This window comes from Capricornis sumatraensis, chromosome 16, assembly GCF_032405125.1.
Source record: "Capricornis sumatraensis isolate serow.1 chromosome 16, serow.2, whole genome shotgun sequence".
Classification (NCBI taxonomy): Eukaryota; Metazoa; Chordata; class Mammalia; order Artiodactyla; family Bovidae; genus Capricornis; species Capricornis sumatraensis.
Window position 1 is genome coordinate 30388371 of NC_091084.1, and position 15812 is coordinate 30404182.

At 49.3% G+C, this 15812-nt stretch overlaps 1 protein-coding gene across 2 annotated transcripts in view; it reads right to left on the reverse strand.

Annotated features, from left to right (window-relative positions):
• Nucleotides 1–3089: 3089 nt before the first annotated feature.
• The window catches only part of FXYD6 (FXYD domain containing ion transport regulator 6), a 36314-nt gene continuing 23591 nt past the window's right edge, over nt 3090–15812 (reverse strand). Inside the window, exons 2-8 of one of the 2 annotated variants that reach the window (XM_068988216.1) lie at nt 9351–9413; nt 8685–8723; nt 8505–8579; nt 7905–7941; nt 6852–6901; nt 6246–6296; nt 3090–4246 (exon numbers count right to left, since the gene is read on the reverse strand). In XM_068988216.1, the coding sequence (XP_068844317.1) occupies nt 6268–6296; nt 6852–6901; nt 7905–7941; nt 8505–8579; nt 8685–8723; nt 9351–9408 (288 nt within the window). In that variant the 5' untranslated portion in view covers nt 9409–9413 and the 3' untranslated portion in view covers nt 3090–4246; nt 6246–6267. The remainder of the gene's footprint in view (nt 4247–6245; nt 6297–6851; nt 6902–7904; nt 7942–8504; nt 8580–8684; nt 8724–9350; nt 9414–15812) is intronic. The other variant, XM_068988217.1, reaches the window with a different exon arrangement.

A 15812-nucleotide genomic window follows, 5' to 3' on the forward strand; every position in this document is an offset into this window, starting at 1 on the left:
GAGTGATAGGGGAGAGCCACAGGCCAGGGTAGGGGTGGGGAGCAGGCAGCTTGGCCCAGTTTCATGTGGCGCTAAGCAGCATAAGCAGCTCATGCAAATAGACTTGAAAATTGCTGGAGCGGAACTCAGGGGGAGGTGGGGAGCAGGGGGAGCGGCTGGGAGGTGGAAGGTGCAGGACAACTGAGACTTCTGCCTGAGACCCTTCTGGGAAATGGCGCATCACGGCAGCTTTCCTGTTCAGTCCAGCTTTCCCGTTCATTCCTTGTTATATTCAACCAAGCCACAAATATAAGCCAAGTGCCCTAGAGGCTGAGTGGACAGACGAGGTCCTGCCTGCATGGAGTACGAGTCCAGAAGAAAGACATGCCTGGACTCTGGACTCCTCTCCCCTGACCCGCGCCCTCCAGCTAGACTGGCTCATCCATCCATTGGTTGGGGCGTGAGGGGTCCTCAGTTCAGGCCTGGACACTTAGGTCATTCTGGGTAGGTTCTCGGAGCCCATCTTGCCCAGAGGATTCTACATGCTGGTCCTTTTCCTTCACCTTGAACACTTCCAGTGACAGGGAGCTCACTCCAGTCTTGGATCATCATAGCCTGGGAGCTAAGGACTTACTCACATGAGGCCAAGTTTTGCCTTTTTGCCTCCTGCTCACGTCCACCTCATGGCCCTGGGTCGCTTCCTCTGAATCACAGGGTCACACTGCCTTAGACCTGCATGGGCCTCGCCTAGACCTTGGCTTTGCCAGCAGCAGTGCAAACTCAGGCAGGTCCCACCGAGCTTCAGCCTCCTCATCTGTCAAATAGGGATGCCACCATATATAGCTGTGAGTTCTAAATGAGTTGGAACTCATGAAGACCTCAGCCCAGGGTTTGGCACATAGTAGGTGCCTGGTAAATGTCAGCTGTCTTCATTCATTCATCCATGATTATTATTTTGATCAGCAGTTTCTTTGTTCTTTATGTGTCTTGCTTCCAGACCACTCACTTCCCACAGGACCCTCCTCGGAGCACAGTTCAGCTAGTTGATGCCCCAAAGGGATCGCCAGGCTCCAGTTGCAGTCTCACCACAGACGACCACAGTTCCCCCACAGATGATCCTCTTCCTCTGTCTGGATGCCAGCCTCCTGAAGAAGGAAGCCAAGCCATGTGTGTTCTGTGAAGAACGTTGGAGACAGCCAGCCTGCACCCAACGCCTAGCTGCTCCATCTGCCAGTCATGTGGCCCTAGGCCTGTCACAGATTTATCAGAGAGGCCGTAAAATGTGAACATCTAGCTCAGAGATCATGCCAGATCGCCAGGAGAAACAGGTAGGTGCTCAGAGTCTGGCAGAGTAGAGAGAACCATCTTATGGTTTATGCTAGAGATGAGAACTACTATTTTCTATTGTTAATATAATTATTATGAGAAAAATCAGAACCTCCCCATTGGACTTGCTTACACTTGTTTTTATTGTTTCATATTTTCTTTTCAATAATGAATGTGTGGAGAAAACCACCAACTTATAAAAAAATTAATCTTATTTATTTTCGTTTAGGGCGGTGCTGGGTCTTTGTGGCTGCACACAGGCTTTCTCTAGCGGCGGTGAGTGGGGGCTCCTCTCCAGCGGTGGGGTGCAGGCTTCTCATTGTGGTGGCCTCTCTTGTGGTGGTGGTTTCTCTTGTTGCGGAGCTTGGGCTCTAGAGCGAGCAGGCTTTAGTAGTTCTGGCGCACGGACTTAGTTCCCCCACAGCATGTGGAATCTTCCTGGACTAGGAATCAAACCCATGTCCCCTGCATTGACAGGTGGCTTCTTAACCACTGGACCACCTGGGAAGTCCCTCACCAACTTTTGTACATCTGGGCCCTCTAAGGATCTTCATTCGGCCTTTCTCTGCAACTGCTGCAAAGCCTACAAACACCCTGACCCACAGTCAGAGTTCCTGATTGGTGGTTGTGAGCTTATATATACAAAGTATGACCAGAGCTGTTTCAGCCACCACGATCCCTGGGTTGACAGTGTTGAGTGTGATCTCAACTATAAGCCTCAGTCTTTTCAAGGACCTAGGGGACTGAGGGTACAAGCAGTGCAGGACAGGCATATCCCGGGGGTGACCAGGGCATGGCTGAACCCCACAGTCCCTCAGGACCCGTGCCTTGTGATTCTGCAGCTCCAAACAACTCATAGAATCTAGACAGCCTCTATGAAGATTTTCTGAGACTGTAAAGCGTTCCAAGCATTCTTATGTCTGAAGGAGACATAGTCCTTGCTCCCTAGGAACCAGGTCTCACAATAAAGACACACAAAACACTTGGGAGGTGGGGGCCACACCTGGATGACCTCCAAGGAAGACAGTCCCATCAGCTGTGTGTGTTTGGCCAACAGTCCTTCTTTAAAAACTGAATTGGAATGCCTTTGGGAGGACAGTCTAGGTGACCCCATGGCCCTATGCCGCATCTCCTGTGTCACTGCCAAAATGGACATTATCCACCTGGTCTCTACAGTACGGATCCAAGGCATAGAGTATTAAACACGAAGCTATAAAGGCAGGAGCCAGTGTGACCACGTGCACAGAAAAGAGGGGCCTTATCTACCCCAAGTCTGAGAAGGCTTCACAGAGGAGGGGGTATTAGGGTTTAGAGAAAGATGAAAGGGTAAGGGCTTTGATCATAACCCAAGTAACTCACCCATACCCCTCTTTGTCAAGTTCTTTGGTATTGGCTCCAGAACTGACCAGAGGGACAGGTTAGAACCTTTTATTCCAGGCCAGCAAGCCCTAAGGACTCCCCTCTCTCCAGGACATGTAGGAGGCACGGGTAAGGCTGTGTGGTGGAGCCTGAACCCCATGACCTGGGGTGGAAGCAGGAGGAGGAGGGGGTGCAGGCAAAGGAGGGGAGAGGAAGGGTGGCTGGAGAAGAAGCGGGGAGGAGCTAAGTGGTCAAGCAGCCAAAATAAAGAGCATCCAGCTGCCCTGCGGCCGTCACTTCCTCCCTCTGGCCAAGGACACCCTCCCTTCAGCCCTTCGAGCACCACAGGTCCTACAAATACACACATTCTTGCACAAAAAGGAAAGCACCTCAGAGCCACTAGGAAACAAGTGGTATTTTATTCCTTTTTGTCCTTGTTGAGAGGAGAGATCACGACACAGGTAACGGCAGTCCTGGTCACAGCGGCACGGTTTGGTCAGTTTCCACGAGAACACAAGGGGCAGGAGGGGCGGGCTCTGACTTTCCACTCTCTTCACCACCTGGGACCTCCTGCTCCTCCCCCTGCAGTGGGGCTGCCCGGAGCCCTGCCCGCTCCTTAACCTGGTGCCAGGCTAGCAGAGGGGGCAGGGGCTGGCACTGCTGCCTGGCCAGCAGGGCGGAGACAGCCAAGCAGAGGACCCCTGCTCTTTCTCCATGCTGCCCCTCCCCAGAGCACGGGCCCCAGCCAAATGCATCCACTCAGCCATCACCTGCCAGAGCCCCAGTTCAGGGATGAGAGTCTGGGTCCCGGCGAGCTGGCTATAGATGGGAGTCTCTGGAGCAGGGAAGGCTGGAGAAGGGCGTATGGTTCAGAGCCCGGGGGGTTATTGCTGAGAAGATATGCAAAGAGCACATTTCCCCGGGGGCAGGGTAAGGCGGGGCATATGGGCACCAGGGAAGGGGTTCAGCCGCCCGAGGGCAAGGTGGGCTCGCCAGCTCCTTGCTGGAACCTCCCGCTGCCAAGAGACCTCAGCACAGATTTGGTCCAGGGACAAGTATGGAAGCAAGGTTCTCACAAAAGGAGTGAAAAGCGGCCATGCACAAGGGTCATGAAGGTGATGTAAACCCTCCCAAGTCCCAAGCCAGCTGGAGATTCCCACCAGACCCCCATATCCACCCTGAAATCAAGAGAAGGGACTGGTCTCTCAGAGAGAGGCAGACTCCCAAGAGTGGGAGGTGATGGGGCCACGGAGAGAGGAGCTGACAGCCACATGGCTCAGCTCCGGCCCAGGAAGGTGGGTTCAGGTTCACTAAAGCACAATGTCATCCACGAACAAGCAACCACAGAGATCACAGTCATCAGACACACACACACACAGACACACACGTCACAGGAGGTGGACAAGACCACAGGCTCCAGGTGGGGGAGGAGGGGTTGCATTATTAAGTTGAGGACAGGTGTCGAGGGGCTGGGGACACATAAGCTCTTGGCTTCTCCTGGGGAAAGACCTGTTGCTGAAGTGGCCGGTTTTCTTAAGCATCAGTATTTGCATCTAAAGGTTCAAGCAGCTGCCTTCAGGTTCTGGAGGTTGAAGCAGAAGAGAATTCAAATTAAAACAAACCTCTGGCTTCCTTTCAAACCTCTCCATCCACGCGTCTCCCAGCCATTCCTTAGGGAAGCCCCTCTGCCCATGCGAATGCCTAAGATGAGACCCACTCTAAGTGCCTTGTTTCCAGTAAACCAAGGAGGGTGAGTCTGAGAAGCAGGACCAGGAGATGAAGGTGGAGGAGGGCATGGGGCTCAGCGGGGGCTCTCTCAGGGGAATGGAAGCTGGCAGATGAAGACATGGAAAGGATTGTTAAACCGGGTTTCTTTCTCAGGACACCCTCAAGAATTGCTCACAGTCCTGAGACTCAGGAGAACAGGGTTTCCAAGGAAGTTCTAGTTTAAAAAAAACAGACAATTGTTGGCTCAAGGCTCCTCCCTGGCACCTCCCCGCATGGCCCCCCAGATTCGGAGCCACCAGCTGCCGTGACGTGGACAGAGCACTGAGCCACAGTTGGGACACTTGCCACCTGGATTGGATCTATAGCCACGTCAAGCGGAGGCATCCTTGACCTCCCCAGGGCCCAGCTAGAAAATGGAGGTAATGAGCCCCACTCTGCCCACCCACGGGGCTGTCATGAGAATAGAAAAGCACTTAGGAGTGAATTCAAATGCTCCCATGTTATTAGCATCACGGTAAGAGCTGCTATACCGGCATTCTACATCCAGAAATTTCTTTCAACTCACAATTTAGGATAAAGTATATCCCTTATTTGGGGCTTCCCTGCTGGCTCCATGTCAAACAACCTGCCTGCTAATGAGGAGATGCGGGTTTGATCCAGGGTTGGGACGATCTTCTGAAGAAGGAAATGGCACCCCACTCCAGTACTCTTGCCTGGAAAATCCTAAGGATGGAGGAGCCTGGTAGGCTGCAGTCCATGGGGTCGCTAAGAGTCGGACACGACTGAACAACTTCACTTTCACTTTTCACTTTCATGAGTTTGGAGAGGGAAATGGCAACCGGCTCCAGTGTTCTTGCCTAGAGAATCCCAGGGACGGGGGAGCCTGGTGGGCCGCTGTCTCTGGGGTCGCAGAGTCGGACACGACTGAAGCGACTTAGCAGCAGCAACTAAACCACAACATATCCCTTATTTGTACGGGAAAAAAAGGCAGAGTGAGCTAACAGAAGACTGCCCCCTGCTATGTCCCAGTATGTTGCAGGGTATGTCATAAAGGGAGACAGGCGGGAGCAGAGGGGTGAGGTGAAATCCAGCCCTCAACTATCAATACAAAGTCCTTGAGCTCAAGTTCCAGTCCGTTACTTACCATCTGTATGGCTCTTCTCTCTGACCTCAATGTATTCATCTATAAAATGGGGCTACACCCCACCTGTCCTACTCACTTTTTCTGGCAGGCTTGAGTGAGTTTGTGTATGTGGCAGCAATTTAAAAACTGTAAAGCATTTAGATTATTGCTTTCCTGCATTACTATAACGAACAATGGAAATGGATACTAACCAGTAACTTAGTGCCCCTAAATGTCAAGAGCTGATAATGCTGGTATGGTGTTGGGGGTGGGGGTTCGGGGCCATATACTAATCCTCCTACTTCTGTGTAGGTTGGAAAGTTTCAAAATAAAATGTTAACGTCAAAGGATGGCCTGAGGAACTTTCTGAATCATCACCGGAAGCCATTGTCTTTATACTACTTTGATATCAGGAGCATTTCATGAATGCTAATTCCCTCCCAAGTCATGCCCACGTGGCAGCTAGGATGACGCCCGAGCATCTTGACTGCTGGGTTGTGAGGAAGCTCGATTTCCCAACTGCATGTTCTGTGTGTGTGTGCGTGCAGTACTGGGAGGTTTTAGTCCATCTGTCTCATCACCCTGGGGGCTTGAGTTTCTGCAAAGCACAGCTCATGATCAAAGCCATGCCCATTGCAAAAGCTAGCCAATTCCTCCCTGATGACTCCTCAGCCAGACTCTGGTCAGAACAGTGATGGTGACAGGAAGATATGGGCAGACAGCACCTTACCTTTGCGCCTGGGGGCTGCACTTCAGTTCTCTGCTTTCTGGGGCTCCGTGGCTGGAAAAAGAACCAGAATGGAGCCCAGGGAATGTATGGAGTAGGGGGAACGAACTCCTCACACCAGTGGGCCACCCCCCTGCAGCAGCTATGCCCGTCTTGCGGGTTGGGGGGAGCCTGACCCGCAGAGCAGGGGTGCTTCATGCAGACTGCGAGTCAGACAGACCCGGGCAGATCCCTGTCTCCTATTCGCCTGTTAGAGGACTTGGCACGTTCCTGAACTTTTCTGAGCCCCTCTGTTGTAAAATGTGGAGAGTGATGCCTACCTCCTGGGGCTGTGTGCCCATTACTGAGAAGTGAAACACTCTGTACCATGCCCAGCACTGAGCAGAGTCCCTGTAAATAGCAGTCGTCAGGAACAGCAGCCTGTCTCGTGGAGCTAAGGGGATGACACAGAGCAGAGGACCTGGGACCCCTCTCTGGCATCTGGAAACATGCCTGGCTTGCCAGCTCTCAAGAAGCCACCTCACTTGACAACCATGCTCCACCCCAAGCTGCACAAGGACCCTTGCCTGTTTCCTCCGTCCCACCTGGGCAGGTGGTCTTGACACTTACCATTTGCAGTGACGAGGTTCTCCACCTGAGCCTCCTCATCCCCAGGAGCCCTGCAGGCAGACAAGATGCAAGCCCGTCAGAGGTCTCCAGGGCAAACCCAGAGAGCACTGCCAGTCCCCTTGCTGGGGCAGGGCCCAAGGATTCATCTCCTCCAGGTCATGGTGGCTCATTCTCCATTATGGGGCTCACGGGGGCGGGGGGAAGGTCAGAGGAATTGATGGGCACCCTTCGATGTTGGCACCCGAGACGGTAAGTGCTGGGAAGGTGTGTGTCCTGTCACTGACTTGGGACTTCTGAGGTCCAGGGCTGCCCTGGGTTACCATGGGGACTAATGAGTGTGCCCTTATGTAGGGGCAAAAGGGGAGTGAGAGGAAGCCCAAATTTCCACAAAAATCAAAGAGCCTCATGGACAGGTGACCCGCAGAGCAGCGTCACAGGTCCTGGGGAGAGGAGACAGACCTCAAGAGAGACCCTGAGGCCAAGCCCAACTGTCTCAAGGGCCTCCAGACAAGGATCCAGCATCCTCCCCTTCCCCCACCCCACACACACCTCAGAATAAAGAAGGGCAGGCTGACCCTTGACGTTTTGACCTCTCCTTTGCCCCCAAGGCTGCCTGCTGCTGCTGCTAAGTCGCTTCAGTCGTGTCCGACTCCGTGCGACCCCAGAGACGGCAGCCCACCAGGCTCCCCCGTCCCTGGGATTCTCCAGGCAAGAACACTGGAGTGGGTTGCCATTTCCTTCTCCAATGCATGAAAGTGAACAGTGAAAGTGAAGTCGCTCATTCGTGTCCGACTCTTAGCGACCCCATGGACTGAGGCCCACCAGGCTCCTCCGTCCATGGGATTTTCCAGGCAAGAGTGCTGGAGTGAGGTGCCACTGCCTTCTCCCCAAGGCTGCCTGGCAACCCTCAAAACTTCTACCCCTACCCCAACGCACATGGCCTGTCTCTGAGACAAGAATCCAGAAATACATGCATTTGGGGTCACACACCATGGGCCCCTCCCTGTGCCCTCCCAGCGTCAACCCAGGTGCCCACAGCAATGGTATCCTTACCGCGGCTTCTGATTGAAACTGCACTTGCATCGGCGACCTGAAAGGCAAAGAAACCACCCAGGGTCAGTGTCCGGCTTGGCCAGAGCAGGGCTGCGCTGTGAGTCTGTGGGACTGTGTGACCAGCAGCCTGGGACTCTGTGCAGTGCACGACTTGCACAGCTGTATGTGGCGATCCTTGGCTGGAGGAGGGCTCTTCTGATGTCAAGGTTCAACACGACTGTCTTCTTGACCACGTAAGCGCTGAGAGCTGCAAGCAGCCCAGGCTCATGAGGGGAAACAAACGCAGGGGGACACGCCTCGGAGCCCTCTGAGGACAGCCCCCGTCTCCTCTCCCCTGTGACTCCCCGACTCATGCCCTGATGGATACAGCCACCCCGCCCCTTTGTATCTGTGCTTGTTTTCATCGAGTACTTATTCTGTTCATGCTTCGCTGTTTCACTGAGCACCTATTATGTGCCCAGCAGTGTATTAGGTTCTGGAGATAACTAGGAAGATAGACAGGCTTCTTCCCTCTCCAGGAAAGAGAACTACCGTATGCCACCTGCTTCACAGCCACAGACATTGTCCTTAGAGAGGAAACAGAGGAAGGAACATACTTACTGAGGATAAGCAGGATCCCCACCGAGAAGAGGACCACGGCAAACACCAGCCCCCCAATTCTCAGGGTCTGGTAGTCTGCGAAAGGAACAAGGGTGAGAGACAGAAGAGGTGAAGGGCCGGGAGAGCACGTCGGTCCCGCCCCTGCATGGGGCTGCACCTCCCCCCACCATCACCACTCACCGTAATGGAAAGGGTCCTTTTCTTTCTCCTGCTCAGCGGCTGGAAAAACAAACAGGCGTGGTCAAGAGGAAGACAGCTCACATCCTGATTCCCAAGTCTCCCACCTTGTCTCACAGGCCTCACTCCGCACACAGGGATCCCTGGAAAGCAGGGCCCAGGAGGCAGAGACGCTCACAGAAGCATGGAAGGCTGGGCCGGCCTTGCCAGGCTCACTGCGGGGGCCAAAGGCAGGTGCAGCTCAGAGCCCGAGTCTGAGTCAGTGTTCACAGGAGCCACACGTATTGCCCCTTCTGAATCTTAAATCATCCCCAAAAGGCAGGGGGATTTTCTTCTTGTCACAGGTGGGGAGGCTGAAACCAAGGGAGGAAATGTGACTCCCACAGTCTAGACTGATGTGCAAGTCTGGCTCCCAGTATTCAGGCTGAGTCTACAGGGACCTGCTGGGCTTGACGGCAGGAGCCAGTGGGGAGAGAGGTGGGCAGGCTGGATCGGGGGCTGAGTTAGCTGCTGCCTTCCAGGACTTTCTTTGCAGGCTAAAGGCAGGGAAGGTGATCAGACATGTCGAATCTCAGACCCCCCACCCCGAGTGTCCCACAGGGCCAGGACCTTCCATGAGAAAGGGCTGTGGCTGCCACCCTGTCGAGCCAGGTCCTGAGGGGTACTCACCACTGGCCAGGACCGCTGGGGCCAGCAGGCCACACAGGAAGAGCAGCACCACTTCCATGGCGTCTGGGGACAGAGGGAGGGAAATGATTCTCTGGGTAGGAGACGCCCCACTCTAACCCTCAGCCCGGCCAGGGGCCCAGTCGGACTCCCACCCTGACTCCAAGCTCTCCCCTCAGATGGTTTGAAAGCCGAAGCAGCTGCCATTGACAGACTCCTTACAGAGGGCTCTGCAAGCATGAATTCAATTACAATGGAATCAGTTCAACCAGCAGGTGCTGTGACTAATAACCTGTTTTGCAGGTGAAGAGCCTGAGTTTAAAGGAGGTGAATAACACTCATGGTAGCAAGCAGCAGAGCCTGGATCCTAACCCAGCTCAGGAATGCCTCCACCAGGCCGCCTCTCCGGTGCCAAAGTCACAAAACCCCAAGGGTTTGGGGAGAACATCTCACCTGAGTCCTCCTCCGTAGACCACCCAGAGACATGGCCATCTCTAGCTCATTAAGATGCTTGGGACTTCTGCCCTCGTCCTCTACAACCGAGACCCACTGGCGGAAGTTCTTTCTATCAGATTAAATGGGGGCAGGGAGACCAATGCCCCTCATGTCCAGCCAGGGGTGAGGGTGGGAGGCCTGCTGTTTCCTGGACTCTGTACAGTAATCCCTGAAGGGCTGACAGCTCTCCCTCAAGGCGCCCCCGCACCCTCTCACCTCCAAAGTGCCCAAGTCAACTCCTCTCATAGACTCTAGTTCATAAGCCTCTGAAAGGTGGTTTGATTAAACAAAGGGAACATGGAGACAGGTTCTCAGAGCATCAGCGCCCGGCCCCCCCTTCCCCAGCAGGTGCCTGAGACTTCTGCTCAAGCCCCTGGTCTCAGGCCAGTGGTCCCTGGATGGGCCATCTGGATGGAGGCCGAGGGCAGGGCAGCTGGTCCCTCCCAGGGATGGATTTCGGTGCGGTTACACATGCCTCACCCCTGGGCTTAAAGGAGGGCACTAGAGAGCCAGAGAGGTAAAGGCAAAGAAACCCAGGCCAGAAAAGCCCAAAGCTGCTTGCTCTTTCTTAGTGGGGTGAGGCAGGCTGCGGCCTGACCTCCTGCACACTCTCTAGCAGCCAGGACCACACGTGCTCGGAGGGTTCATTCCTCTCCTGGCCCGGCAGCCCGCAGACCCCAGCTGCCCTTCACCTCCCGGCCAGCAGAGGTCAGAATAGCTCCATCTGCAATCAAACCACGGCAGTGACCCTGGACTCCCCTCGGAATTCAAGAAGCATTTCTCATAAGGCAGTCATTTGCTTTTAATGTCACTTCATTTAATATTTGTATTTCTTTTAAATTTCACATTATATTTCATATGTATAAAAACACATGTAACACACATAATGAAACAGTAAAAGGAAACACCCATAAAGCCGCTTCAGAACTGGCACTTTGTACATGCTGCTACGTTTATCTCTATTTCCTCCAACCCATGCCCTTGTCTTACTCCCAGAGGTAAACAGTACCCTGAACATAGATGTTTATCCTTTTCTTAAAAAAAAAGTTTAAAAATTAAGATACAATTCACATACCAAAAATTCATTTTAAAGTGTACAATTCAATGATGTTTAGTATATTCACAAAATTGTGCAACTATCATCCCTAAGAAACATTCATCATCCCAAAAGAAAGCTGGTGCGCACTGGCAGTCATTTCTCATCTTCCCTTTCTCACAGTCCCTGACAGTTACTAATCTAGCTACTTTCTGTCACTATGGATTTGCCTAGTCTGGGTCTTTTATATAAACATATTATAAAATACACAGCCTTTTGCATCTGGTTTCTTCACTTAGCAAAAAGCTTTCAAGGTTCATCCATACTGTAGCATGTATCAGTACTTTTTATGGCTGAATAATATTCTTCTTTTTAAAGAATATTTATCACTTCAGTCAGTTCAGTCGCTCAGTCGTGTCCGACTCTTTGCAACCCCATGAATCGCAGCACTCCCTGTCCATCACCATCTCCCAGAGTTCACTCAGACTCGCGTCCATTGAGTCAGTGATGCCATCCAGCCATCTTGTCCTCGGTCGTCCCCTTCTCCTCCTGCCCCCAATCCCTCCCAGCATTAAAGTCTTTTCCAATGAGTCAATTCTTCGCATGAGGTGGCCAAAGTACTGGAGTTTCAGCTTCAGAACATCATTCCCTCCAAAGAAATCCCAGGGCTGATCTCCTTCAGAATGGACTGGTTGGATCTCCTTGCAGTCCAAGGGACTCTCAAGAGTCTTCTCCAACACCACAGTTCAAAAGCATCAATTCTTCAGTGCTCAGCCTTCTTCACAGTCCAACTCTCACATCCATACATGACCACTGGAAAGACCATAGCCTTGACCAGACGGACCTTAGTCGGCAGAGTAATGTCTCTGCTCTTGAATATGCTATCTAGGTTGCTCATAACTTTTCTTCCAAGGAGTAAGCGTCTTTTAATTTCATGGCTGCAATCACCATCTGCAGTGATTCTGGAGCCCCCCAAAATAAAGTCTGACACTGTTTCCACTGTTTCCCCATCTATTTCCCATGGAGTGATAGGACCGGATGCCATGATCTTAGTTATCTGAATGTTGAGCTTTAAGCCAACTTTTTCACTCTCCTCTTTCACTTTCATCAAGAGTTCCTCTTCACTTTCTGCCATAAGGGTGGTGTCATCTGCATATCTGAGGTTATTGATATTTCTCCCAGCAATCTTGATTCCAGCTTCTGTTTCTTCCAGACCAGCATATCTCATGATGTACTCTGCATAGAAGTTAAACAAGCAGGGTGACAATATACAGCCTTGACGTACTCCTTTTCCTATTTGGAACCAGTCTGTTAAAGAATACATCAGTGGGGCTTCTTTGAGCTTTATAATCATATCACTTGATTCATCTTCTGAGACTGGCTTTTTTGTTGTTGTTCAATACTTCTAAGACTCATTCATAAACACAGTTTACTCATTTTTCAGTGTTATGTAATACTCCACTGTGCAGGTAAATATTATCATGTATTGGTCCATTCTATCAACAGATTTTCCCCCAATTATGTGCTATTATAGTGTAGTTTTTAAACATATTTTGAGTTTGTTGCCTAGCACACAAGGGCACTGTTTTTCACTACCACTTTCACAGGAAATATTTTTTACATTGGAACCCAGTACAAACATACATACATGTAAACCAGAAATAACAATATTGCTAAACAATACTTAGCCTTAAAAAGGATGATGCCCTCTGATAGTTTCTATTCTGTTTCTTTAAAAGAAAAAATGGTTAGGCCAATTAATGGCTAGCCCTATAAATTAATTTTTGGGTCACTCTGCAGTTTGAAAAATTATATTCAAGAGATAAGTTTAGGAGTTAAGTCATTGGGTTGTACAAATTATCAACTTTATAGAAAATTTCCAAACTAATTTCCAAGTGACCATCCCCTCTTTAAAGGCCCACCGTTGCATATGACTGTCCCTATTACTCCACATCCTTATCAATACTCGCTATTACTAGACTGCTTAATTTCTGCCAATCTAGAGGTGTAAACTATGGTCTCAACTGGATTCCTTAGAAATGGAGTTTAGCTTTTGATTGTTTACTTGCCATGTCTGCTTCTTCATCAGTGATGGGCCTTTCATGTCTTCTGCTCAGTTTTCCAATGGGTTGACATCTCTATTATTCACTTATTATTCTGGATACTAAAGTTTTGTCATTAAGTATACTTGCCTTTTTACATTTTTACTGTCTCTCAATGAATACAATTTATTAATACGAATGACTGCATGCAATGATCTTTCTGTCTTGTTTAAAGATATTCCTTGTCGCGCTGAGTCAGAAAGGATTTGCAGGACTTCCCTGGTGGTCCAGCAGTTAAGACACTGCACTCTCAATGCAGGGAGCCAGGTTCCATCCTGGTCAAAGAACTAGATCCCGCAGGCCAAAAGTGAAGATTTCACACTGCAACTAAAAGGCCCCACATGTTGAAACTGAAGAGCCTTCATGCCGTAACTAAGCCTCAGTACAGCCAAATAAATACTTAAAAATTTTTTTTTCTTCTAAATATGTTAAAGTTCTGTCTTTTACATTCAAGTCTGTATTCCATCCAGAATGGATGTCTATGGAAGGCATGAGGTTGGGATCCAATTCTTGCTTTTTCCACCTGACCATAAGACGTCCTGGACAGCACCGCCTGTCGGTATCTTCCTGCACGGTGCGCACAGCCACTCATGTCACGTATCTGGTTTCTGTTCAGGTGTGGGTCTGTTTCTGGCCTTTCTCTTTGGATCTCTTGGTCCGTTTGTTTGTTCCTGCATCAAGATCACTGTTTCAGTTCCTATAGCTTTATGGCAATCTTCCCCAGTGGCGGAAGCAGCTCCCTCTTCTTTTTCTCCCCTCTTCTCTGCCTCTCTTACCTCTTCCTTCAGGAATGTCTTAGCTATTCTTGGTCTTCTGCTCTGATATATAAAGTTTCAAATCAGTCTGTCAAATTCATCTAAAATGACTGGGATTTCCATTGGAATCACAATTCACCTATTCCCTTGTGGCTCAATTGGAAAAGAATCCACCTGCAATGTGGGAGACCTGGGTTCAATCCCTGGGTTGGGAAGATCCCCTGGAGAAGGGAAAGGCTTCCCACTCCAGTATTTTGGCCTGGAGAATTCCATGGACTGCATAGTCCATCGGGTCACAAAGAGTTGGACACAGCAGAGCGACTTTCACTTCACTTCACAGAACATAGGGATAATTAACATTTTTGTGATATTGAGTCTCCTATCTATAAGTAAATCTTTTCATTTGTTTAGATTCTTTTCAATGTTGTTGTTTTTTTTTTTTGGCTCTGCCATGGGGCATGTGGGATTTTAGTTCCCTGACCAGGGATCGAACCTGTGCCCCTGCAGTGGAAGTACAGAGTCTTAACCACTGCCCACTGGACTGGCAGGAAGTCCCTCAGTGTATTTCAATAAAGTTTTATAAATGCTTTCATATAGGTCTTCCACATCTTCTGTTAGATATATTGCTAGGTACCTTATTATTTTATTGTTATTTAAAATACTGTCTCTTGTGTTTTCTAATTTTTGCTGGTATGGAGAAAGGCAATTGATTTGTACACATTGATCTTAAATCCAATCATCTTATTAAACTCTCTTACTATTTCTAATAATTTACCTATAGATTCTTTTGGTTTCTCTGTGGACATATCTGTAAATGATACAAGACTGTTTCTTCTATTCTAATAGAAGAATATTGTGTTTATATTTCTTGTCACACTGTACTGCTAGAACTTATAGTAAAATGTAGAATAGAATCAGTGATAAAAGACATACACACATATAGTCTTACTACTAATTTTTAAATTTGTGTGTATGTTTATTTTTAATTTTCCCCCAGCTCTACTGTGATATGACATTATAACATTGTGTGAGTTTAAGGTGTACAATTACCACAGTAAAGTTTGTTAATACTTCCATCACCTCACATAATTACCTTTTGTCTATGTGTGTTGAGATTGGATAATGAAAATATAGTATATGTATTTATGTGTGTGTGTGTGTGCATGCGTGCGCATGCTTACACGCTCAGTCGTGTCCCTCTCTTTGCAACCCCATGGACTGTAGCCCACCAGGCTCCTCTGTCCATGGAATCTCCCAGGCACAAATACTGGAATGGGTTGCCATTTCCTTCTCGAGGGCATCTTCCCGACCCAGGGACTGAACCTGTGTCTCCTGCACTGGCAGGCATCTCCTGCGCTGGGATATTATTTATTTATAAAAAAGGAGATTACTGATTTTTAATAGATTTCTTCTAACATTTTTGAAGGTCCCCTCTAATCCTGGTTTTCCAACATGTTTCTCTTTTATATTAATTATGAAGGAGTACTCTACATCTATATTTTTTAACCTTTATCAATGAAGTAAAGTGAATGTCAAATTATCTAATGTTAAATCATCCTTGCATTTGTGGGATGAAACCAATGGATTATTTTTAATAAACTGACGGATTTGGCTTGCTGATATGTTGTTTAGGATTTTTGCATTTATGTGCATGAGTGAGACAAGGCTGCAATTTTTCTTTTATTGTGTTGACCTTGCCTGGTTTTGGTATCATGGTAGTACTGGCCTCACAGAACAAGTATTTCCTCTCTTGCTATTCCCTGGAAGAGACTGCAGAAAATTGAAATAAATAGTGTGTTCTTTGAACATTTGGTAGAACTAAACTATAAAATTGCCTGACTTAGTATTTTCTTTGTGGGATAATTTTAACTTGTCTGTTCAATGAGTTAATGGTTACGGCACTCTTTGGCTTCCCAGATGGTACACTGGTAAAAGAATCTCCCTACCAATGCAGGGGACACAGAAGAAGCAGGTTCAGTCCCTGGGTCTGGAAGATCCCCTGGAGTAGGAAATGGCAACCCACTCCAGTATTCTTGCCTGGAGAATTCCATGGACAGAGGAGGATGGTGGACTACAG